The 21,451-nt window shown below is 49.3% G+C and overlaps 10 protein-coding genes across 10 annotated transcripts; 6 read left to right on the top strand and 4 right to left on the bottom strand.

The window, feature by feature from the left end:
* Positions 1–373: 373 nt before the first annotated feature.
* Positions 374–1,831, top strand: PV10_07109 (uncharacterized protein; the record flags this gene model as incomplete). Its single annotated transcript, XM_016371971.1, has 1 exon — positions 374–1,831. The coding sequence occupies one exon, from the start codon at positions 374–376 to the stop codon at positions 1,829–1,831; it is 1,458 nt and encodes a 485-aa protein (XP_016221303.1).
* A 2,082-nt stretch (positions 1,832–3,913) lies between these two features.
* Positions 3,914–4,584, bottom strand: PV10_07108 (uncharacterized protein; the record flags this gene model as incomplete). The annotated part of the gene is made up of 2 exons (XM_016371970.1): positions 3,914–4,419; positions 4,506–4,584. The coding sequence occupies 2 exons, from the start codon at positions 4,582–4,584 to the stop codon at positions 3,914–3,916; spliced, it is 585 nt and encodes a 194-aa protein (XP_016221302.1).
* A 952-nt stretch (positions 4,585–5,536) lies between these two features.
* PV10_07107 (uncharacterized protein) lies at positions 5,537–6,524 on the bottom strand. Its single transcript, XM_016371969.1, has one exon. It carries the CDS (start codon positions 6,462–6,464, stop codon positions 6,006–6,008), a length of 459 nt encoding a protein of 152 aa, XP_016221301.1. The 5' UTR covers positions 6,465–6,524; the 3' UTR covers positions 5,537–6,005.
* A 462-nt stretch (positions 6,525–6,986) lies between these two features.
* PV10_07106 (uncharacterized protein) lies at positions 6,987–8,805 on the top strand. Its single transcript, XM_016371968.1, has one exon. It carries the CDS (start codon positions 7,001–7,003, stop codon positions 8,741–8,743), a length of 1,743 nt encoding a protein of 580 aa, XP_016221300.1. The 5' UTR covers positions 6,987–7,000; the 3' UTR covers positions 8,744–8,805.
* PV10_07105 (uncharacterized protein) lies at positions 8,734–10,550 on the bottom strand. The gene has a single exon (XM_016371967.1). It carries the CDS (start codon positions 10,361–10,363, stop codon positions 8,969–8,971), a length of 1,395 nt encoding a protein of 464 aa, XP_016221299.1. The 5' UTR covers positions 10,364–10,550; the 3' UTR covers positions 8,734–8,968.
* Positions 10,551–10,942: 392 nt separating this feature from the next.
* PV10_07104 (uncharacterized protein) lies at positions 10,943–12,980 on the top strand (the record flags this gene model as incomplete). The annotated part of the gene is made up of 2 exons (XM_016371966.1): positions 10,943–11,486; positions 11,540–12,980. The coding sequence occupies 2 exons, from the start codon at positions 10,943–10,945 to the stop codon at positions 11,833–11,835; spliced, it is 840 nt and encodes a 279-aa protein (XP_016221298.1). The 3' UTR covers positions 11,836–12,980.
* PV10_07103 (uncharacterized protein) lies at positions 12,966–14,197 on the top strand (the record flags this gene model as incomplete). The annotated part of the gene is made up of 3 exons (XM_016371965.1): positions 12,966–13,765; positions 13,823–13,884; positions 13,937–14,197. Exons 1-3 carry the CDS (start codon positions 13,144–13,146, stop codon positions 14,195–14,197), a joined length of 945 nt encoding a protein of 314 aa, XP_016221297.1. The 5' UTR covers positions 12,966–13,143.
* Positions 14,198–14,390: 193 nt separating this feature from the next.
* Positions 14,391–16,027, bottom strand: PV10_07102 (uncharacterized protein). The gene is made up of 3 exons (XM_016371964.1): positions 15,351–16,027; positions 14,838–15,292; positions 14,391–14,785 (listed from the first exon to the last, which is right to left on the bottom strand). The coding sequence occupies exons 1-3, from the start codon at positions 15,748–15,750 to the stop codon at positions 14,744–14,746; spliced, it is 897 nt and encodes a 298-aa protein (XP_016221296.1). The 5' UTR covers positions 15,751–16,027; the 3' UTR covers positions 14,391–14,743.
* A 153-nt stretch (positions 16,028–16,180) lies between these two features.
* Positions 16,181–18,988, top strand: PV10_07101 (uncharacterized protein). The gene is made up of 6 exons (XM_016371963.1): positions 16,181–17,016; positions 17,069–17,233; positions 17,285–17,392; positions 17,442–17,585; positions 17,637–17,889; positions 17,942–18,988. Exons 1-6 carry the CDS (start codon positions 16,922–16,924, stop codon positions 18,779–18,781), a joined length of 1,605 nt encoding a protein of 534 aa, XP_016221295.1. The 5' UTR covers positions 16,181–16,921; the 3' UTR covers positions 18,782–18,988.
* A 104-nt stretch (positions 18,989–19,092) lies between these two features.
* PV10_07100 (uncharacterized protein) lies at positions 19,093–20,660 on the top strand. The gene has a single exon (XM_016371962.1). It carries the CDS (start codon positions 19,749–19,751, stop codon positions 20,595–20,597), a length of 849 nt encoding a protein of 282 aa, XP_016221294.1. The 5' UTR covers positions 19,093–19,748; the 3' UTR covers positions 20,598–20,660.
* The last annotated feature ends 791 nt before the right edge of the window (positions 20,661–21,451 follow it).

The raw sequence follows: 21,451 nt of genomic DNA, 5'->3' as shown, positions 1-21,451 counted from the left end.
TCAAGTCTTGTTGTGAGACACACTATGGTCGTTGTCGTTGTCGATGTACAGTAGATGTAGACGTCATCGTCATCGTCATTCGTCCTTTTGCGTCGCGTCTTCAACACACGCGCGGCGCGCCGTTCTAAGTAGCGGCATCTCCCAAAACAGCAACATTGCCGCACTTTTAATTTTCCACAAGATTTATTTCATGGTCTATCAAGTCACATGAAAAAGTTTCCATACAATCCAGACCAAGGCTTCATGTTCGCCGTATGACCATATCGACCCTCGCGCCATCCGGGGCATTCTAAATTGCATGGCAGCATATGTCCGACGTTTATTTTCGACCTCTGTCGCCTGCTTCAAGCCTAACAAGAAGAAACCTCTCAGAATGACTTCCCCAGAAACCCCATCCGTCTTTCGACCTCCTGTGAATCGGTCCATGAAAGTTCTGGACCGGTCATTCTTCCAAAAAGTCATTCCCCTGTCTGCTGCAAGTGTATCCAATGTCAAATTACTAGGCCAGATACGAAAAGACCTGGAACGTTCAGGGGAGCTCCTGAGACTCGCTATGATCAAGCCTTTAATGGACGATGACTCCAATCCCGGTGCTAAATGCTTCTTACTCAGCTTGGGAATCAAGACCGACGACCCATCTACTTGGTCACCTACTCTAACACAACTGATCGAATCTGAAGCTGCTCGATTACGACCTTACGACTTGAAACTCACATATGATGACTGGACGATGCATGATATTCTCGAAGCCACTCTTCCCGAATTACCAGAAGACGAGAAAGAAACTCCCGGTGGATTCGCCGCTGTCGGTCACGTCGCCCACATCAATTTACGAGACATATATCTCCCATATAAACACTTCATCGGCCAAGTTCTCCTCGACAAAAACCCCATGATCACCACCGTCATCAACAAAACCTACGACGTAGGCACAGAATCCGTCTTCCGCACATTCCCCTACGAAGTCCTCGCTGGACCCGACGATCTCGACGTCACCGTGCATGAATCACAATGCGAATTCAGATTCAACTTTGGAAAAGTCTACTGGAACACTCGTCTCGGCACGGAACACGCACGATTATGGGAAACCTTCCATGAAGCCGAAGCCGTATGCGACGTCATGGCGGGAGTCGGTCCATTTGCCATTCCATCCGGCAAGAAAAAAGTCTTTGTACGAGCCAACGACCTGAATCCCTTCTCCTACGCCAGTCTCCAAGATGCAATCACAAGAAACAAAGTCGACGACTTTGTCACCGCATCCTGTCAGGACGGTCGACTCTTCATTCGCCAAGCCACCGCCGATCTGGCTTCATCTCCTCGTTCCGTCTCCATCGTGCCGAAACTCAAAGTCTCTCGAAATGCCAGCGAAGCCGAAAAGACCAGGGCGCGAGAAATGGCTGATGCAGATACCAAAATCTATCAAGAACCACGCTTATTCGACCATTATGTCATGAACTTGCCTGCCAGTGCAGTTGAATTCCTCGATGCTTTCAGAGGTATCTATCACGGTCGTGAGGCCGAATTCACACCTCATACACCTGATAGGAAATTACCCCTGATCCACCTCTATCTATTTCAAGCCAAGCATGAGACGGAGAAAGAAGAACATGATGAGATCTGTACCAGGATATCATTTTTTATTGGGGCTGAAGTTTCTCAAACTGACACGGCTCTGGATTTGGAGATCAGATATGTTCGCAACGTTGCTCCAAACAAAAAAATGTACTGCGCGAGCTTTCGCATTCCCTCCAGTGTGGCCTTTGATGAGTTACCGCTGCTGGAATCTTTGGCAAAGTTGAACCTGGAAGATAAGGATAAAAGTCAAGGATGAGGATTGAGTGGTCGTTGGGGGAAGGAGAGGGATAGGGATAAGGGAAAAGGGAAAAGGGGGTAAAATGACCGACCGTTATTTCCCACCGTCATCGACCTTCTTCCCCTTTAGCTTACCCCGTTCCCTTTTCCATCACCTCTTATTTGTACTCTTTCCGTTGATGGCGGCTACCATCCTACGACTTCTCTCCACCCGATGAAGACAAACAGGCAAAGGCCGGTCCAGATGATATGAACAATCCTCGATCTCTGCATTTGTCATGTCGGAGCCATCTTCTATGAGGAGACGATTTCGGACTACGATTGTAGCAGGGGGCGATGCTGTGTTAGACATCTCCTTCTGTAGACTATCGTTCTGTTGTCGCCCAGACTTTGGCCTGTCGTTCGGTCTGGTGGGACTGGAGGAGGAGGATGAATCCGGATATTTCGATGGATCTTGATCTTGGACGCCGCCCTCCATATCATCGCCATCCTCTTCATGGTTTCTACCTCCATTCGACCCATTACTCCGTATTGATCTTGGTTTGGGTTTGGGTTTTGGTTTATACCTTTGTCTTGGACTTGCGCCGCCAGCGTCGCCATTACCCTGACCCTGACCCTGACCCTGATTCTGACCCTCGTCCCTTTCCGGATTCGGATCCAGATTCAATCTATGCACCGAAGAATTCGGACAATTCTCATCGATTCTAGCCATGCGTTCCTGGCCTTTACTCCGCTCATGTCGAGAATGTGCATTCCTACTAGATACTTTTTGTCTCTTGTAATGAGATGACCGATGGTAATCTTTGTCTCGGAGTTGGTTTCGGTCTCGGTGTCGATCGGATTTGGATTTGGATTTAGATATGGACATGGATTTCGATCTCGATCTCGATCCTTCTTGGTCTTTCTCGTCGTTAGAAGAAGGTCCTCGTCGAATTCTGGATGGTGATGACATCCTTGGGTTTTGGTCGAATGGTCGAATCAAGGTCTCTCGATATGCGGTCGATTACTGATAAGTCGAGTCTGCATGTCAAATGTTGTACTGTATATTCAGATTATGAAAGATTGTCCAGGAAGCTGAGATGAGATGGTGATTATGGAGAGAAAGAAGAGTTGGTACTTAGTATTATTCACATTTACTTGGTTACACCTTCATATGACACTGGTTCTACAAGACCAACAGTCTTTGTGTCATTATCGCATTTCTGCACACATAGGTGCCTGGCTCATCACGACAGTCCACAAATCGTGTTGTTTGATGTACAAAGGCAATAGGCACACTGATGGACACGGCAGGATAAGGCAAGGCAAGGTAACCTTAGGCAAGTGAAGAGATGAAAGGGTAAGACAAGGCAGCTTTAGGCAAGATTTGACAAGACAAGATTTGGCAAAGACAAGATTTGGCAAAGACAAGATTTGGCAAAGACAAGATTTGGCAAAGACAAGGCATCTCTGGGATGAAGGCCGAGATCTCAGCCAGTCATTTCATACTTTAATAGCACAATGTCGTTGTTCATTACATTACAGCTCTACTTAGCAGCTCCTCAAATCCACCTGGGTATCTCAACTAATTGACAAACTATGTCGCACAATCCATGATCTGTTGCACAAGCCCTGTCCAGGCACCAGGATCATTGTGTCAGGAAGCAATCAGCCATCACACATTAGCCCCGTACCATCACACCTTCTCGCCCTATCTGTGTGGGTGCTTCTCTCACCGACAATTCCTCCACACTGGCAATAACCACAGGCAACTTTCCGTTTAGCTCCAAGGATGGCCATGGCGGTGATTCTTTCAAGCTCGCCAGCTCGTCAGCTCAGAGATGGGGATGAATGTTGATCAATTCCCAGGTCAATGTGAAAGAGAAAGAAAAAGAGGAAGAGGAAGAGATTAGCCAGCACTGTTGGTTGAAAAGAGAAAGGAAAAACCGAAAAGAGCACATAAAACTCAGTCGACGATAGCCAAGTCCCTCTCCCCTTATCGAGTTCCATACGAAAACTCTGACCTTCTCCACGAGAGTGCGATCGCGAAAACGACATCGCCTTCGCCAGGCCTGCTACTCTTGTTTTCACTTCACCCTGCAGCCTTTCGGGTTGAGAAGGCTCACCGGTTTCGTGAGTTAAGGCCCTGAGGATCGTCTCGGGGAGGCGAGCGGCGACGACGATCACGATATCCATATTCCCTTCGTTCGGGCTGACGTCCCCGAATGGGTTCGTCGTCATCTGGAGGCGGGCCAGAGCTCCTCTCGTCGAAGCTAGTCAAGTCACGCCGCTTCGCGTCATTGTATCGTTCTCCTTCGAGCTCTAGATGTAGCGGAGCGTCTAGTTCGTCATCGTAGTTGCCTGTGCCACGCTCTGTAGTGAAATCTTGCTGATCCGCACCGTAATGGCCTGGGAAGTGGGAGTGATTATTGACGATGGTAACATGACCTTTCTCATACTGAACTACGGTCGGGTCTTGTTGCGGTTGTGGCCGCACCCTCTCATACGATTTCTCCCGCTTTGGGTACTTGATATAGTAGTCACTTTCTGCACGCGTCGATGGGCGTGACATTGGGATATCTAAGGGGTTTGTCGCCAATCCACGAGCTTGCAACGGATTAGACTGATCTGATCATGAATATATATTAGTACCTAGTAAAGGGGGTTTGGAGATATGGGATGTTTGCAATAGAGGGGTGAAGGACAGAATTTACCAGAGTGTTGTGAACGACTATCGTCCGGATTCTCTTGAGACCTCCGTATATCCTTCCTCCTGTCTGGTTGCTGAGACATGATGAGTTATGGAAAAGGGGGCAGATCAGGAAGTATAAGTTGTAACAGTGTAATGTGGATGAACTTGTCAAAAGATGGAAGAGAATGGTCCAGTGACCTCAGGATTTCACAGATATCTTGGAAAGGTGAAGGATCGAATTGGAAAGGAGAAGGAAAAAAGGAGAGTGAATATCCAGCCATGATTAACGACTGATATAGCTTTGAATCCGTTTGCAAAACTCTTGGCTCCTGTGCTGTGACAACAGTGAGCCGTTAAGCCACGCATTGATTTGAGAAAAAAAAGAGAGAGATCGGGGCATGTGTGCGTAAGAGAGTGAGAGAGAGCGTGAAGAACTTGTCACCATTGTAGCACAAGGTTGCGCTTAGCTCGAGGAAGCATACTGAGACGATTAGGCACCTACTGAGCCTCGATTTGACCCAAAGGTGAATCTCATAACCCGCTCGTTCATTGTTCTGAAGCTTGGCCAGCTGTGATCAACTTCAAGCCGCCAAGGTTCCAACGGAAAAGGCAAAGAGTCGTTGCCTTGATGGGATCAAACAGGATGAGCGAAGCAGAAAGCCAATGACAAGAGAGATGTAGATTGAACCAGAAGCTTCTGGTTCAAACTACCTGCTCAAGGTCGGTTGGTCTAGTCATCGTAGTGGTGGGCGGTCGATGAAGCAGAATGCGTGGCGGTGTTGCTGATGGCAGCGAGCCAAACTGCTATGCAAACGCCCATGGACGCGTGGACGGGTGAACCAACCAATTTCTCGATTTTCGCACAAAATGCCTCCCCAGTATAGGATGACTTCAATTGGGAGAATGGTAATGCTTACCTGGATATAAACCACTGTGTGAGTCTCGTGAAGGCGGTTGAGGATAGAAAAGAAGATGACAGGAAATGGTGGGAAGGTACATGGAGGGGAAAGGGAAGGTGCCACAAGAAGATGGTTCCTCAGGCAGGAGCGAACATGAATGAATTCTTTCAATGGGTATCATTTTGCAGTATTTACTGCGTTTTTCTGAATTCATCGCTAACATTGATTCATGGTGGCATGTCTGCCAGATAGACAAAGATCAAGTCGACCTCTGGCTATGCGAATCTAGTTTCATCAACTAGAAAAGTACCAGAGTCTGACCTGAAGATTGCCTTTGATGACGAGCCCAACATGAGGACTGATCTTCGAGTCGGCACAGAGATCTCGATTCCGGAAGAGGAGAACGATTGATTGATGGACATCTCTGACATTGTTGTAGAAGGTCCACGGTCCAAGTCCAGGTTTGCCGGATAGAGGATGATCGAGGGTATAGTACAGAGAGTCTTCTGCCCAAAAGGACCTCTCTCACAGTCGAGTGAAGAACAATAAAGCGCGAGAGATGATGCCGATGCAGTGAGACTTGTGAGAAGCTGCGTCTAGCTTACACAGGACCCAAAAGCAAATCAAAGTTGAGCCTGTCTCTTCAACCGCTGCAATTCTCTGCAAATGCCCTCCAACTCCTCGTCAGAGAGAGTACCATTCTCGACCTTGCGCTCCAGACTGGGGATCAAAGCCTTTGCCTCTTCTGCGCTGGTCGGCACCAGACTTCCCAATTGACTCTTCTCGAACCGCTCTAGCCCTTTGCCATATGAATCGATGATTCCTTCCACCTGTTGCGCCTCGGCTAGTTCTTTGAAGACGGCAAAGATCTCCAGGTAGTCGCGGGTCTTGGTCGTCGTCTCGGTCTCTTCGTAGTGTAGTCCTCGCGCGGCGCGTGTCGACAGTGTCTTGAGTAGGATGATTCGTGCTTCGGAGGTGTTCAGGGTGGGTTCGTCGGCATACTCTCCAAGTCGCAGCTCGGCCCCAGCAGAGAGATCGGTGTTTGTGGTAGGCGCTTCGCGAGATGGGGCTGCGTGAGGCATACTGGCGCTGATGATGAGATGTATGAGCCAGTGTCCGAAGAATGGAAAGCCGCAGTGTTGACAAAAGGCGAGATGGGAAGAATATGTTAATATGCAGGGCGTTGATGCAAGTTGGAGTTCGGACGTCACGTGTTGGGGGCTTGTGCAGCCTGTGCGGATAAACCATCTTCCTTCTTCCGGACGATTGATATCTGACTGACTTCGATCCAATCCATGTCACGGCCAAACTCTCGGTCACTTTCAGACGATCCCATGCCCCCATGCTCCACAGGTACTCTGTCATTGAATGCTGAACTAACAAGGTAGGATGATACTGAGCGATTCGTCCCTGCGCAACTTCGTGTCGGTGAAATTTACCAACAAGGTGGTGCATTTTGCGGGTTCTAACGAGGGTTGAATCTAATGCCATCTCTAACGGTGGAGTCCCCACCATAAGTGTGCTGCCTTGATGACTCAAACAACATATATCTGTTCGAGTAGCATCTCTGGACACTTGCACTTCCTGACAATACCAGAGCTGAACTCCAACACCCGTCATGACTACACCCAAATGGTGGAAAGAAGCGGTTGGTTACCAAATCTGGCCAGCCTCGTTCAAAGATTCCAACGGCGACGGGTTCGGTGACATTCCAGGCATCATCAGTACTCTAGACTATATCCGCGATCTTGGGGTCGATTTTATTTGGCTATCTCCCATGTACGATTCGCCTCAACATGATTGGGGCTATGATATCAGTAACTACGAGGCTGTGTGGCCAAAATATGGTACTATGCATGACATGGACATGCTAATTACAGAATGCCATACGCGAGGAATTAAACTCCTTCTCGACCTCGTCGTTAACCATACGAGTAACGAACATGCATGGTTTCGGGAAAGCGCCTCCTCCCGTACAAACTCCAAAGCAGATTGGTATATCTGGCGGGATCCCAAGTTCGTTGATGGGAAGCGTGTACCGCCAAATAATTGGCGAAGTCAATTTGGGGGCCCTGCTTGGACATATGTTTCCGCTCGAGACCAATACTACCTTCACATCTGTCTTTCACAGCAACCAGATCTGAATTGGGAGAATCAGGAAACCCGAGAAGCTATCTACGAATCATCTATGCGATTCTGGCTGCGAAAGGGCGTGGATGGATTTCGTGTCGACATTGTCAACTGCTACTCCAAGGATCAAACGTTTCGAGATACGCCGGTGGTGGAACCTGGGCAACCAACTCAACCTATGGAGAATTCCCTGTTCCGTAATGGCCCTCGTATGCATGAGTGGCTTCGTGAACAACGAAGTCTGGCATTTGATCCTTTCGGCGAAGACATCGTGCTCGTTGGAGAGTTGACAGGCACCGGGGCAGAAGAAACACTATTGTACACATCGTCGAAACATCGAGAGCTCGACATGATCTTCGACTTTGACTTCTCCATGTCTGGCTCAGGGCCTAATTTGTCTCCTCACCAATGGGGTCCAGCAAAATTGACCGACTTCAAAGCTGGGTTTGAGAAAGCTCAGGGCTTTTTAAAAGACCGCGACATGGACGCCTGGACATCGGTGTTTGCTGAAAATCACGACAGTCCAAGATCTGTGAGCAAGTACGGCAACGACGGTCCAGAATTCTGGGCCAAGAGCGCCAAGTTGTTGAGCATGTTACTCTGTTCCTTAAGCGGGACTTTGTTCTTGTATCAAGGCCAAGAATTCGGAATGACGAGCTTGCCCAAGGATTATCCGCTGGAAGACATGCGTGACGGCCCGTGGATCAATTATATCCAATCGGCTCTTGCAGAGAAGCCAGGCAATGAAGAACACGTTAAGAAAGTCCAGCATGCATTCTGGAACATGGGCAGAGATAACAACCGCACCCCAGTGCAGTGGGATGACAGCCTTCCCTCTGCAGGCTTCAGCATGACCGAACCGTGGATCAAGGTGAATGAAAGCTTCACCAAGATAAATGCAAAAAGCCAAATTGGTGTCGAAGGGAGTGTACTGGAGTTCTGGAAGAAGTCCATTGCGATCAGGAAAAGCGAGGAATGGAAGCAAGTATTTGTATACGGAGACTTCGAGCTAGTGAATCCGTCTAACGAGAAGACGTTCACATTTTGGAAACGGACAGCAGCAAGAACAGTTCTGGTTGCGTTGAATTTTTCTGACGAGGAACAGAGAATATATATACCCTCTGGCTTCAACTTGGACAACTCACGCTTGCTCCTCTCGAACTATTCCGACTCGGGAGTCAAGGACCATGTTCTTAGACCTTGGGAAGGAAATTTTTATATTGTGCAATAGCAAACTGGGGTATCTGAGATAATAGTGTCACGACATACAAATGACTGAAACAATGGCACTTGCACTGTTTGATTTGCTTGTCGCTGTATGCCAACATGTCGTTATTCTGACCAAGAATTGAGAAGCCAGATTGACAGAAGCGAGGCCGCCAGGCGTTATGAACATCCCGGAAAGTATCCAGAAGACGAGACTTTGCGAACAACGCAAAATTGCTGAATCTCAGCTCTAACGATCAACGCTGAAGTTCGTTGCTGGTGGGTCTGACAATTGACTTGCTCTTCTGGCCAACATGACAGAAGCACCGTGGTCGAATGACCATTTCCGACGTCTTGCATTTGAAAGTCGATAATGTCGAGGGGTGACGCCCATTACCTCGAGCAAAGCCGAGGCAACCTGGGTTGCAAATTCTTCATCATTGATATGGTGTTGATGCTTCTCGATCTCAATCTCAGATCCCTCCAATCCACCATCAATAGCTTGGACCAGCGCTTCATCGGCAGCAGGATCGTAGAATGGCTGTCCAACAGCATCGACGGCACTGATGCCTTTGGTTGGAATCAATACCCGAATTGAGCTTGGGTCTTTCGCATATTTTGTCAATTTGTCGGTGATGAAGCGTCCAATCTTGCTGCTTTCATCGGAGGATGTTCTCATCAACGTGACCGCAGGGTTGTGGACTAGGAGCTTGCGGTCGTGGTACTTCTCGGGAACGGTGTCCTTTGGACCGAAGTTGACCATGTCGCATGCCCCAACTGATACTACCATTGGAAGCCCTTTCTTCGCGGCAATCTCGAGACGATCGGGTCCGGCAGAGAGCACGCCCCCAAACAACTCATCAGGAATCTCGGTGGTGGTGAGATCGATGACTGCATCAATTTGCCCATCAGCAATAAGTCTCTCCATCGCTCGACCACCAGCTCCTGTAGCATGGAAAACGATGACGTCGTATTGGGACACATCATGAGGGGTTGAAGTCAGAATTCGTCGAATGTGATCAACACAAGGAGTAGTATTTCCAAACATTGTGATTGCAATGCGTTTTCCTGTGGTCTGGGGACCTGATTGTTGAGAAGCGGATTTGGCATAAGCGCTTGCCATGCCGGAGATGGCAGCAGCAGCGTTAGACAAAATGCGAGTCATGACAGAATTGATTCCAGCGATGTCAACAACGCTATACATCATGGTGATATCGGTCTCTTGGACATAATGTTTGATATCGCCACTTGCCATAGTGGAGACCATTAGTTTTGGAAAGCCCACTGGGGAGGCATTTCTCATCAGGGCCGTGGCGAGGGCTGAACCACTACTCCCAGCGGCCGACACGATGCCATGGATCTGACCGCTGGTAACAAGGTCGCGAACAATTGGAGAACATATGTCGATGGCTTTATCGATGTAGTCACCTCTAGAGAGGGATTTCAAAGATTCGCTGTGGGCATGGAGTGGTGAGAGAATTCCGTGCTCAGGGATCTGGCTGAGGGCAGGGTTCTTGGAAGCTGTATGACTTACATCGAGGATTATGGTTTCGCAGGCTGCCTCTTGGATCTTGACTTGCAGGTACAGGATTTCTTCGAGTTTGGTATCGGTGGTGCCGACGATCAAGACAGTTGGTTTGGCCATTGTTGTCAAAGGTATTCCCAATCAGGCTCTAAGACCTGATGGTAATGAGCAAGTGACGATGTGGTGGAGAGAGAACTGGCTTGAAGCTTTTCGAGCTTAAGCTGGAATTGAACATGAGAATAAAAATGATCGAAAAGCGAGGTCGCAAGAATATGGAAGAAGGAAAGAGCACCTCCCTGTCTTCCCCCACCTGCCTGTGTTGCTTCGTGTTTGTGAGAGGTCGTTGGTGGCTCCTGTCACATGGAAGCTGCGATCAGATTGAGTTTGGAGTTGATGTCTGACAGTTTCAATTTTGTAGCTTTCAGGAAGAAATCACGTGGTTATTGCTATAGGAAATGGAATGAATTCCAGTCTGACAATAAATGATTGCCCCGCAGCATCTCCAGTCTCCGCGTGTCTCCCACTTACACCTTGCATCAATCCTCATGCAATGACGTGGAGGTTGAACTGACCTGTGGCAGGCGCGGAGTATCAATACTTAATCGTCCTCGATATTTGCAGCCTCAACAGTCCGGCCAGGTGGGCTTTAAACTCCAATATCTTGCTTGTCCAAAGGCTCTTTCACTCCTCATTGTTGCCATGGCCCCTCCTTCCTCTCGCTCTGAGGTGTTGTCTCACCTTCGAGCCCAAGTTGACGGGGGTAAACCTATCATTGGAGCCGGAGCAGGCACTGGTTTGTCCGCCAAATTCATCGAGGCCGGGGTTGCAGACCTGATCATCATCTACAACTCCGGACGCTTCCGCATGGCAGGTCGAGGATCCCTCGCTGGACTTATGCCATATGGTGACGCCAATGCTGTCGTCCTCGACATGGCAAACGAGGTCTTGCCAATTGTCAACAGGATAGGCGTCCTTGCTGGCGTTTGCGGAACCGACCCCTTTCGCATCATGCCCAACTTTCTTCAACAACTCAAGAGCATGGGCTTCTGCGGCGTCCAAAATTTTCCCACCGTGGGTCTCATCGATGGAGTTTTCAGGGCAAATTTGGAGGAGACGGGAATGGGTTATGACAAAGAGGTCGAAATGATCGCCCAAGCACATAAGCTGGATTTACTCACCACGCCCTACGTCTTCAATGTGGACGAGGCTGAGAAAATGACCAAGGCTGGTGCAGATGTTTTGGGTTAGTAATTAGTATGTGGTCGAGGATGAAACCCTATCACTGACCAAACCCAGTCTGTCACATGGGCTTGACAACCTCCGGGTCTATCGGCGCCAAAACAGGCAAGACACTTGATGAATGCGTCGAGTTGATTCAAACGATGAGAGATGCTGCAGTCGAGATCAATCGCCAAATCCTCGTCCTCTGCCATGGAGGTCCCATAGCCGAGCCGAAGGATGCTGATTATGTTCTCAGCCGGACGACCGGCGTCCATGGTTTCTTTGGCGCCAGTAGTATGGAGAGATTACCTGTCGAGCTTGCTATTACCGACATAACAAGACGGTTCAAAACTCTGAAATTCAACAGCTAAAAGTAGTGAGGAGACATAGGGATGCAAACGGGTCATCTGGTCTTCGACATGCGCATGGTCCTGAGATATAAGGCTGAACTCAGCGCCGACCAAAGTTTAAGATCCCTTGCCAATATTCGAGGCTACAAGATTAGCAAACCCGGCCAGCGTCCGTACCCCTGCTTTGTCGTCCGGGCTTGAATTTTGATCTGGTTGGTTATTGGACAATTGACCACATGGCCAGGTCGCCAGCGCCCCGGGCCTGAGCACCCTTGGAATAAAACCCTGCGCAAGGAAATATTGTTGGGTGCAAGACCACGAGTACTCCGTATCTGCACATGGGGCTGCAGCGTACCATTTCGCCCTTTGCACCACACAGAAAGCAGACAACATGACTAACTACGAGGAGATCTTTCCTGGATTCGTGTCTCCGACGACGATCAAAGCCGAGTCTCTGCCCAACTAAAATGGCACTAGAAAGGCAACCTGATTCAAGTCTGCCTTGGTCTCCACCAACACGGCTCAGATTGACTTTCGCTTCACATCAGGGTTCGGCTAACCCTTGAGCCAAGATCGGCCCCCATATATACCAAGACTTGCCGCCCCTCGTGCCCCTGAAACCGGAGCTTTGAGGGCCATTTGCGCCACATAGCGCACGAACTAGGGCTTAGAGAAGCATACGCTTGATTAATGCAAGGTGCAACAGCGATCCATTTGCCTAGAGGCACAAATAAGAAGTGATCGCTGATTGACTGTGGGCTCAATTTCATCATTCCCATCCTACTGGTCTTTGACTCAACCGGTGATCAATTGGTCCCATTCACCTATGCGCCTGACGGTCCTTTTAGCTGAATGCTGATCCTTCTTGACCTGATGTAAACAGTCTATTCAAGGCTGATCCCTGGTCAATGCAGAGGAATAGGTATTGTTTAGGCTTTTGAGCTTGGAGAACTTCTATGTACGGAGTACTCACAACCAATGGCTTCTGGTCGATCTTGATAACCGACTAATCAGAGCGGCACGTTGGAATTTCAGGGTCAAGCACGAGGTTAAGAGTGGATGAGCGATCAAATCCTCGGCCCTGACTGCCACAAAATGTAGCCGTATTCCGTCGTGCTCACGACCAGGCTAAATCCTGAGTCGCGAACCACCGGCAGTTGGAGCACAGTATGTGAGTATATCTTTCATCACCTTCTCCTCGAGGCTCGAAGCAGGTTCTGGTATCCAGTTGCAACTCACTCTTCATTCCCTGGAGGCATTCGTTCGATCGCGACAGTCACTCATAGTCAACCACCTTCTTTTCTTCGGAAACTGGCAACTCTGACTACAATGCTGTTCACTAAAGCTGTGTTGTGCTTGTCTTCTTTCGTCCTCCTCGCCTCGGCCCAGCTGGAGGATGCCGTCTTCAGTGGCGTTAAGCCTGCGCTGAGTCGAACTCCAAGCGTGACCAGCAATCGATTGCTTATGAGTAGGGATCTCGAAAAGCGATGTACTGGGACATGCGCAGAGTGCTTTGGAGACGGCTACATCCTTTGTCCAAGCAGTACCAGAATCTGCTACCGTCCTGGGGATTCGGTCTACGGATTGGACTCGTGCACGAGCAGTGGCTCCGGCTCAGGCACAGCCACATCCAGTGCAAGGAGTTCCACGTCTACAGGTGAAAGTGACACTTGCTACCGGGTTGGGGCTAGTTGCACGTCGTGCTTCGGGCCGACATACCTAGCGTGTCCTGATGGACTGCACTGCTACGACCCGAATGATCCAATGTATGATACTTGTTCAGACGACAATACAGGGGGGAGTACTGGAGGCAGTACTGGAGGCGGTTCTGGAAGCAGCGGCGGCATCACGACCGAAACCTGTGTCCGCCTTTATGGCTCCGGACATGTTCCCTGTGGCAATGACGCTTGCTACAATCCTGGCCTTTACGAAGAATGTTGTCCAGATGGCAGTAAGTCGAGAAGTAACAGGTAAAGATAAGTTTAAGAAGGTACTGACACATAGCCAGGTCATTGCCAAGGTGTCTTTGGGTACACATGCGCCACCATTCCCGGGAAATGCTGTGCTCCAGTAAGATTACAATTCCGTTGCTGATGACAGATTGATTACCTAACTGTTCTAGGGCTCGACGAGTGCTGGATGCTCTGGCGTCTCAAGTAGCAGTGATTTGTTCGCGACCTTGTCATCGACCCGCACCACGTCGTCGACTCGTACAACATCGTCTACAACATCGAGCTATGCCCTAGGGACGACAACCACTTCGTCGACTTCCACAGCAAATACTGGATCATCTCTCGAGGGGAACACGAACGGGGCTAGGGTTGTCACAGCTCAAATAGGTTTATTGCTGGTGGCAGCCGGTGTGGGCGCCTTGGTTTTGTGAGGTGTATGAGCCTTGCAGGAAGAGACGGCTTGTATATGTCACGAACCCACACAACCAGAGAATAGAGAATGGACGATAGAGCTCCCTTCTAGATAATACAACAATAAATGATGGCCGTTATGAACCAAGATGATATCGAGCTTGGACTTGGGTATGTACGAGTGGCTGTGTTCTCATGGCCCGCGTGGTGATGGTTCGATTCACTCATGTTTGACTCTATGGATCCTAGGTAGGCAAACAGCCTATCAGCCTACAAGCCTACTATGGACGATCACTCTTCCATAATTACGGACCAGTGGGGACTTTTGATGAGCTAAACCATAAGTAGAGCTTGCTTCCTTGCTTTGAGTGACATTTTAACCGTCCTCAAGAATTGCCATAACTCATTTATTACTAGACCTTGGAGAAGCTGTGTGTTATCACTTATAGGTGTTCTATACTATTAGGTATGCTGTTGGCTATATCTGCTCAGCGTGCATTACTTGTCTCTCTGGTCGTCTATGGTCTTGTTTTGACCCTGCATGTGCAGCCCGCTCCATTCTACATTTATGAGCAGTGGAGATCACCGCCTTCGTGAGTGTGGCAACCCTGCATGACTATGTCAGTCTTGTTCCGTCAACAACTTCAGGTGAGTACTCACAGCAGGGATTGATACAGTCGATGTGCTGGGTTCAGGCACGGTAGGTGAACCAGTTGAAGTCGTGGTTGGTGCAGTTGAGTTAGAAGAGCCGCTCTCTGCCTCTGTCTCTGGGCTGTTGCATCCAACGCCTGGAACGGCAATGTCATAGGCGTAAGCATCCAATGCAAAGTATTGCAGTGTGTCAGTGTCGCGTGTGGGACCGATCTCGTCGGTCTGGGCGAGCTCGAGAATTTCTTCATAACCATCCGCGAAATGCTCAATATACCCATAGCCAACGGCAGGGACGTGATAGAGACGATGGAGGAGGTCAGATGCCCAGAAGGTGTTTCTGGGCGACTCGCTGACCGTGTAGCCGAGAGCACACATCTGATTGAGAGATCGTCGGGTCTCATAGCTGAGGTCGCAGATGACGGTCTCGGACGTGGCATTGGAGCCTCGCCAATGACCTCCCCAACCTAAAGCGAGGCCTGTTAGCCGATACACATCAACACTGGGGGAGCTCCAGTCACAAACCTTCGATGTCGCAGTTGCCATCAGGGTTGTCGCATCGGAAAAGAACGCCTTCTTTGTCACCATTGATGATGATCTCGTATGCTCCAAGAACTTCATAGGGAGGTCGGCCACCAAAGTATCGTTGGTAAATCTCCGAGGTATTGCCCCATCTCAGCACATGGTCTCGGGCATGGCTAACCAATTGGATGGTCTCGTTCAGTCCAACGGCAATCTGATGGGCTTGAGTGGCGTTGCAACTGGAATGGATCTGATATTGGGTGACGGCACCGGCATCCCACGCTTCAACGTGATCATGGTCATCATGGTCATGGGAGTCTTGTCGAGCAAAGAGCTGCGCAGGAGCGGCGAATACGCCAGAAATGGCAGTCAAAAAGACTGTGGCCTTGATGAGACGAGACATGGTTTGCAAACGAAAGGACCCAGCTTATTGGACTGGAGACTGCGAATTGGATGTCGAGATGATGCTCTGTCTCCTGTCATCGCACGGGCCGGATCCTCGACTTTATACAGCGTCTTCCACCGCAACCGATGACTTCAATTGCCGAGCCAGAGCATCCTATGCCATCATCATTCCACGCTTTTCTCCGCCTAGCATCTTGCAGAAAAATTTTCACGGCCATGTCCTCGACCCAGCAAGTCAATGGCGTGCCTGGTTAGCCGAATGCAGCAGGTACTACACAGATCGGAGCACGAGGTCATGCACGTTTTTCGTCTATAGTTTGTGATATGCGAGCAATTTGAGGACCATGACTGACTATAAAAGGCCAATCAGAAGAGGGCTGTGGTTGCGGTTTATGTCATACGTTGAGCTCATTACCAACATGAAGTATATCGACAACCTCGTGGCCCTGTTATTCGTATCGCTATCGATACTACACGATGAGCTTGTCGGGCTTACCTCAACGGGAGCTAGTGGCACTATGTCCCGATGCGGTAATGCCAAGGCAAGTCCGCTCCGCCCTCAGCATTGGAGAACTCGCCGCCCAGACAAAAGTGAGTACCTTAAACAAAGGCAGACCATTGGCAGCGCAGCCACTCACAACATTGCTATTGTTCCTCATCGCCGGTGGCCTACTCCAGTTTCTGAGTACCTTATCCTTGGCTATTGTCACTTGAGGATATTTGCGGGCTTGGCTCCCGGCCACCATGTGTTTGCCCTCTCCTCCACGCCTGGTGCTGCAGCCCAGACCAGGGCATTTTGCCCTTGGATGATGCTCAAAATGATGGGTATACCTTTTCAACCTAGTTTTTGACAAGACTGGGTTGAACTCGGATTCAAGAACAGAGACCTTGATCTTCCTGCGGTTGTTGAGTCAAGTGATACTCTGATACTGCTCTGGTCCTCTTCTTTGGTCATAGAAATTCCTGCTCCACCAGAACCACAAATGGCAGTCACGACCCTCCACCTGTGAATCAGCGGGAAGGAACGATATAATCCCCTCGCTTCAGACGCAGTTTCTCGCCTACAATCACTCAAACGAGGTGGCGTCTATCTGACCATCTGATCATCTGTTGGACACATTGATCGTTCAGCATCACGACATAGACTTGCATCTATCACCGAGACCATCATGTTGTCCTCTTCCATACTTTTATTACTGGGGCTGGCCAGCGCGGTCAAAGCCCAGACCACTTACACCGGCTGTCACAATCATTCCACCGTCGAGTATGATCGTCCTCAAGAATGCGCATTCTGAACCCCGCTCACAATGGTATAGATATTGCTACGGTCCGGATGGCGAGGAAACTGCTTTGGTCACCTACTCGGCCGTCGACTCCTCCACATTGACCACAGCCACCCTGCCGGTTTCTGTCTCCGCTTCGGCTACCACGACAGGTCAGACAACTGCCGTCACAGGCTGCCACACACATGGAAGCGACATGTGAGTTGCATACACATCTTAGACAGCGGACATGGTCTGATGATGATCTAGTTACTGCATCAATGGTGCTGGCGATGAAGTGTCAATATCTGTCACTGCAACTGCTACTGGAGAACCACCCGCCCAGTATACCGACTGCCATGCCCATGGCACCGACCAGTATGTTGGTTTCGGAGTTGTATAAGCTTTCAAGACTAATCACCTGCAGATATTGTATGGCACCTGATGGCTCTGAAGTACTCATTGTCGGAAGTTCCACGGCCGAAGAGGATCACGACGATCACGACGATGACCACGATCATGAAGATGGTGAAGAGCAAGAAATGGACTGTCACTTTCACGCCGGAGTCGAGTATGCCTTTCACCTATTCTGAAACATACGACATTCAACTGACTTGACCAGACACTGTGTTCCTGCTGGCGGTAGCGAGCAAGGCGAAAGTGAGGGCGCTGCGCTTAACTGCGAACTCGTCGAACGAGACTACGACATAGGCTTACGGATAGGAACCATCTTTGTCATTCTTGTTACAAGTGCCATTGGTGTTTTCGCTCCCATGCTGCTGTCGAAACTTCCATTCCGAAGGATCAACCAGTCAGCCTTTACCGTCGTCAAGCAGTTCGGCACAGGAGTGATCCTGTCAACTGCTCTTGTGCATGTATGTGCTTTGTTTACCCCCATTGAGCCCAGACCACTAATATCACTTACAGCTCTATACCCACGCTCAACTCATGTTTGCGAACCAATGCTTGGGCCGTCTCAGGTATGAAGGGACAACATCGGCAATTGTGATGGCTGGCATCATTCTTGCATTCTTGTTCGAGTATGTTGGTCACCGAATTGTTATTGCAAGAGTACACCGTGCCAGCCAAGGAGATGTGCCTCCTATTGAAGCAAGTTCGTCCTCTACCTCCGATACATCCAAAGGCGAGATCAACCAAGAGGGCAAAGATGGCAAAGATGCGTCCGCGTCAGCATCAGCGCCAGCATATCAGGCCAACAATCTGACCAACCTAGGCCATAGCCATGGCAATCCATTGGATCCTGCTAACCCCCACTCTACAATGTCGGTCATGGTTATGGAGGCGGGTATCTTATTTCACAGTATCCTGATTGGCTTGACGCTTGTTGTGGCTGGCGACTCATTCTACAAGACACTTTTGGTTGTCATAGTCTTCCACCAATTCTTCGAGGGTCTTTCTCTTGGTGCTCGGATCGCAGTTCTCCCAGCCAAATTCGCAAGATTCTGGCCCACCAAGTTTTTCATGGCGACTGCTTTTGCATTGATCACACCAATTGGCATGGCAATTGGCCTTGGCGTCATCAACAGTTTTAACGGAAATGACCCCAAAACCATTGTGACCATTGGAACGTTGGATTCGCTGAGTGCTGGAATTCTTCTCTGGGTTGGTTTGGTTGATATGCTGGCCCGAGATTGGATTCTGGACCATGGAGAGATGGTCGAAGCCAGCATTGGTCAAACACTTCTTGGTGGGGTCAGCTTGTTTGCAGGTATGATTTTGATGAGTGTGCTCGGAAAATGGGCATGATGTATGGACTTTTTGGTTCAAGATGCAAAACATAGACTATAGCATGGCAAGCGGGTATGGTTAATTGGGCCGTTGGCCTATAGAAGGACGTTTTACAGTCAAATTACCTCGACCAAATAATTGAATGGCATGGAATCAACCATTTAAACATGGGTATGAATGAATGTTATATGAGTATTTGATACAGAATCTACCTGATTGGATGCGTGCTGTGGGAATTGCAAGGCTGTCGGCTCAACCTCGGCTTATATTAGTATGTCCCAAATATCTATGACATCGACAGTTGTCAGCAACCCAAAAAAGAGAACGTCCTGCGACACCTCCGCTCTCTGCTCTCTGCTCTCTGCTCTCCGCTCCCTAACGGCCTAGGACCTTTTAACCTCCCTCTGTCCATCTCTTGGAACCATGCACACTGCATGTCCAAACCTCTCCTCCGTATCCCGTATACGGGCCCCCTCCCGGCGCCGCGATCATCCCACCCTCCGCGGCGACCAAACATGGAGCGATTGCGGCGTTGGCAAAGTTCCTAACCTCACCACTACCCTCTTCCCACACGAGCATCAACGACGGAAATAAATCCACAGGCAGTAATCAAGAGAAGCCACGCACCATCCTCCTCAGCGGAGCCGGGCTCTCCACTGCATCAGGACTGGCCGACTACCGCGGTCCACGAGGCACATATACACAGAACCGGAGCTACCGACCGATCTACTTCCACGAATTCGTCGACAGCCATACATCGCGACAGCGATACTGGGCACGCTCGTTCCTAGGATGGCGAGGTCTCAAACGATCGAAGCCCAACGCCGGGCACGAGGCCATCCGAGACCTAGGGTCATTAGGCCTCGTCTCCCATGTCGTCACCCAGAACGTCGACTCATTCCACCCGATCGCCCACCCTTCCCTGCCTACCGTTGAACTACACGGATACCTACGCACATTGATTTGTCTGAGTTGCGGTCGTGAAATGGATCGTGCAGAATTCCAATCTCGTCTCGCCGCGCTTAATCCCGCGTGGGCGGAATTTCTCGCCGAGTTACTCAAGACCGGTGCACTCGATACAGAAGATCCAGTTGAGCGTCGGTCTCGTGGTTTCAAAACAAATCCAGACGGTGATGCCGATGTTCCAGGTGCTCCGTACAGTACGTTTCGATATCCGGCTTGTCCTTCATGTGTGAAGAGGCCGCCAGTAGTTGGGTCTTCGTCCTTCTCTTCTTCTTCCGGAGGAGGAAAAGGAGGAGGAGGAGAGAAACTCCACGTCCAAGTCGACGCCGACGGAGCATGGATTGAAAGCAACCAGGTCAAAAAAGGAGGTTCTTCTCCATCTACATCTACAACAACAGCACCAGGAATCCTCAAACCCAACGTCATCATGTTCGGCGAAAGCATCCCCGCACGCATCAAAGCAGAAGCAGAATCCGCCATCGACAGTGCGAACCGTATCCTAGTGGTTGGAAGTAGTCTGGCCACATACAGTGCTTGGCGACTGGTGAAACGAGCAGCTGATCGGTCCATGCCAATTGCAATCCTTAACATGGGCGGTGTTAGGAAAGAAGATGCTTTTTTCAATCATATCGTTCCGGCGGCTTCTTTTCAGGAGCAGCAGCAACAACAAACAACTAGCGCTATGGCGCAAAGGTTTGCGATTGGCGTGGAACAGGGAAGTGGGAAGACTGGTGATTCGGATTCTGGGTTGAATTCGAGATCGAGATCGAGTTCTTCTGGTCTCGGTCCCGTTCGCGCCAGCTTACCTGCTGAAGAGATTTTGCCTGGTGTTGTCCAGGAAGTGAAGAGGATTTTGGGGAGTGGTCATTGATCCATATATCAACGAGCGGAACATGGACGGGGGTACGAACATGGACATATAGTTAGAATTACATATACATATACTGAAGTATGTACATATCAATCATATCAGCCATAGATATCTAGATATACACGAAAACCAAAGCCAAGAGATGTCACATCATATCACATTATCCCATATCCAGACATGACATGACTTGACTTGACTTGACTTGACTTGACTTGACTTGACTTGACTTGACTCTCTCCCATGCCATATCATCAGCTTATCGAATATCTGTCTGCCCTCCACCTGTCACATCAAGACCAGCCTAGATCCGTGCCTTTAGCCTTCCCTTGGGATATACTCCACAACTTAGTATCAATCTAGATCCCGCCTCTCATATCACGACTAGCCTAGAATCGTTCCATTCCGCGTCAAGATACTATCAGCATGGTAGATACATTGCTATGGAGGCCCTCGAATGGCATTTTCAGGCACTGGGTTTCATGACTTAGGGGAGGGTGATCATCTTGAGTCTGAGGATGGATGGTTACAGGGAGGAAGGTATCGCTTTGTTCCTGTGTCTGTCTTCTTTTTCTTCTTCTCTTCTACGCTGTATCATTATCATTGTCATTACCATTATCGTATCTAAGTAATGCTAATTTGATGTATCTTGAATTGCACACCTTTTTCTTACCAAACGGCCAAACGGTCATTTGATATAGCTTGAATCGCTCCCTTTTTTTCTTACCCAACGGCTAATCGGTAATTTTTCTTCTTCTTTGCGTTGAAATGTACATGCTTCACATTGCTTTGCTCATGACCATTACCTTTTATGATCAATTCTATGATCAACCTCATTTACGACGACTTGTGAGGCT

Source organism: Exophiala mesophila (assembly GCF_000836275.1).
Source record: "Exophiala mesophila strain CBS 40295 unplaced genomic scaffold supercont1.5, whole genome shotgun sequence".
Classification (NCBI taxonomy): domain Eukaryota; kingdom Fungi; phylum Ascomycota; class Eurotiomycetes; order Chaetothyriales; family Herpotrichiellaceae; genus Exophiala; species Exophiala mesophila.
This window is presented reverse-complemented; position numbering and strand designations above follow the sequence as displayed.

What these genes read in the sequence shown, in the direction of transcription:
- PV10_07107 (XM_016371969.1), bottom strand. Translation starts at nt 6,464, where the DNA reads ATGCCTCACGCAGCCCCATCTCGCGAAGCGCCTACCACAAACACCGAT.
- PV10_07106 (XM_016371968.1), top strand. Translation starts at nt 7,001, where the DNA reads ATGACTACACCCAAATGGTGGAAAGAAGCGGTTGGTTACCAAATCTGG.
- PV10_07105 (XM_016371967.1), bottom strand. Translation starts at nt 10,363, where the DNA reads ATGGCCAAACCAACTGTCTTGATCGTCGGCACCACCGATACCAAACTC.
- PV10_07102 (XM_016371964.1), bottom strand. Translation starts at nt 15,750, where the DNA reads ATGTCTCGTCTCATCAAGGCCACAGTCTTTTTGACTGCCATTTCTGGC. An exon ending in TGGCAACTGCGACATCGAAG is followed by an intron (nt 15,293 to 15,350) that starts GTTTGTGACTGG and finishes GCCTCGCTTTAG; the next exon opens with GTTGGGGAGGTCATTGGCGA. An exon ending in CGACTGTATCAATCCCTGCT is followed by an intron (nt 14,786 to 14,837) that starts GTGAGTACTCAC and finishes ATAGTCATGCAG; the next exon opens with GGTTGCCACACTCACGAAGG.
- PV10_07101 (XM_016371963.1), top strand. Translation starts at nt 16,922, where the DNA reads ATGTTGTCCTCTTCCATACTTTTATTACTGGGGCTGGCCAGCGCGGTC. An exon ending in CATGCCCATGGCACCGACCA is followed by an intron (nt 17,393 to 17,441) that starts GTATGTTGGTTT and finishes AATCACCTGCAG; the next exon opens with ATATTGTATGGCACCTGATG. An exon ending in CACTTTCACGCCGGAGTCGA is followed by an intron (nt 17,586 to 17,636) that starts GTATGCCTTTCA and finishes TGACTTGACCAG; the next exon opens with ACACTGTGTTCCTGCTGGCG.
- PV10_07100 (XM_016371962.1), top strand. Translation starts at nt 19,749, where the DNA reads ATGGATCGTGCAGAATTCCAATCTCGTCTCGCCGCGCTTAATCCCGCG.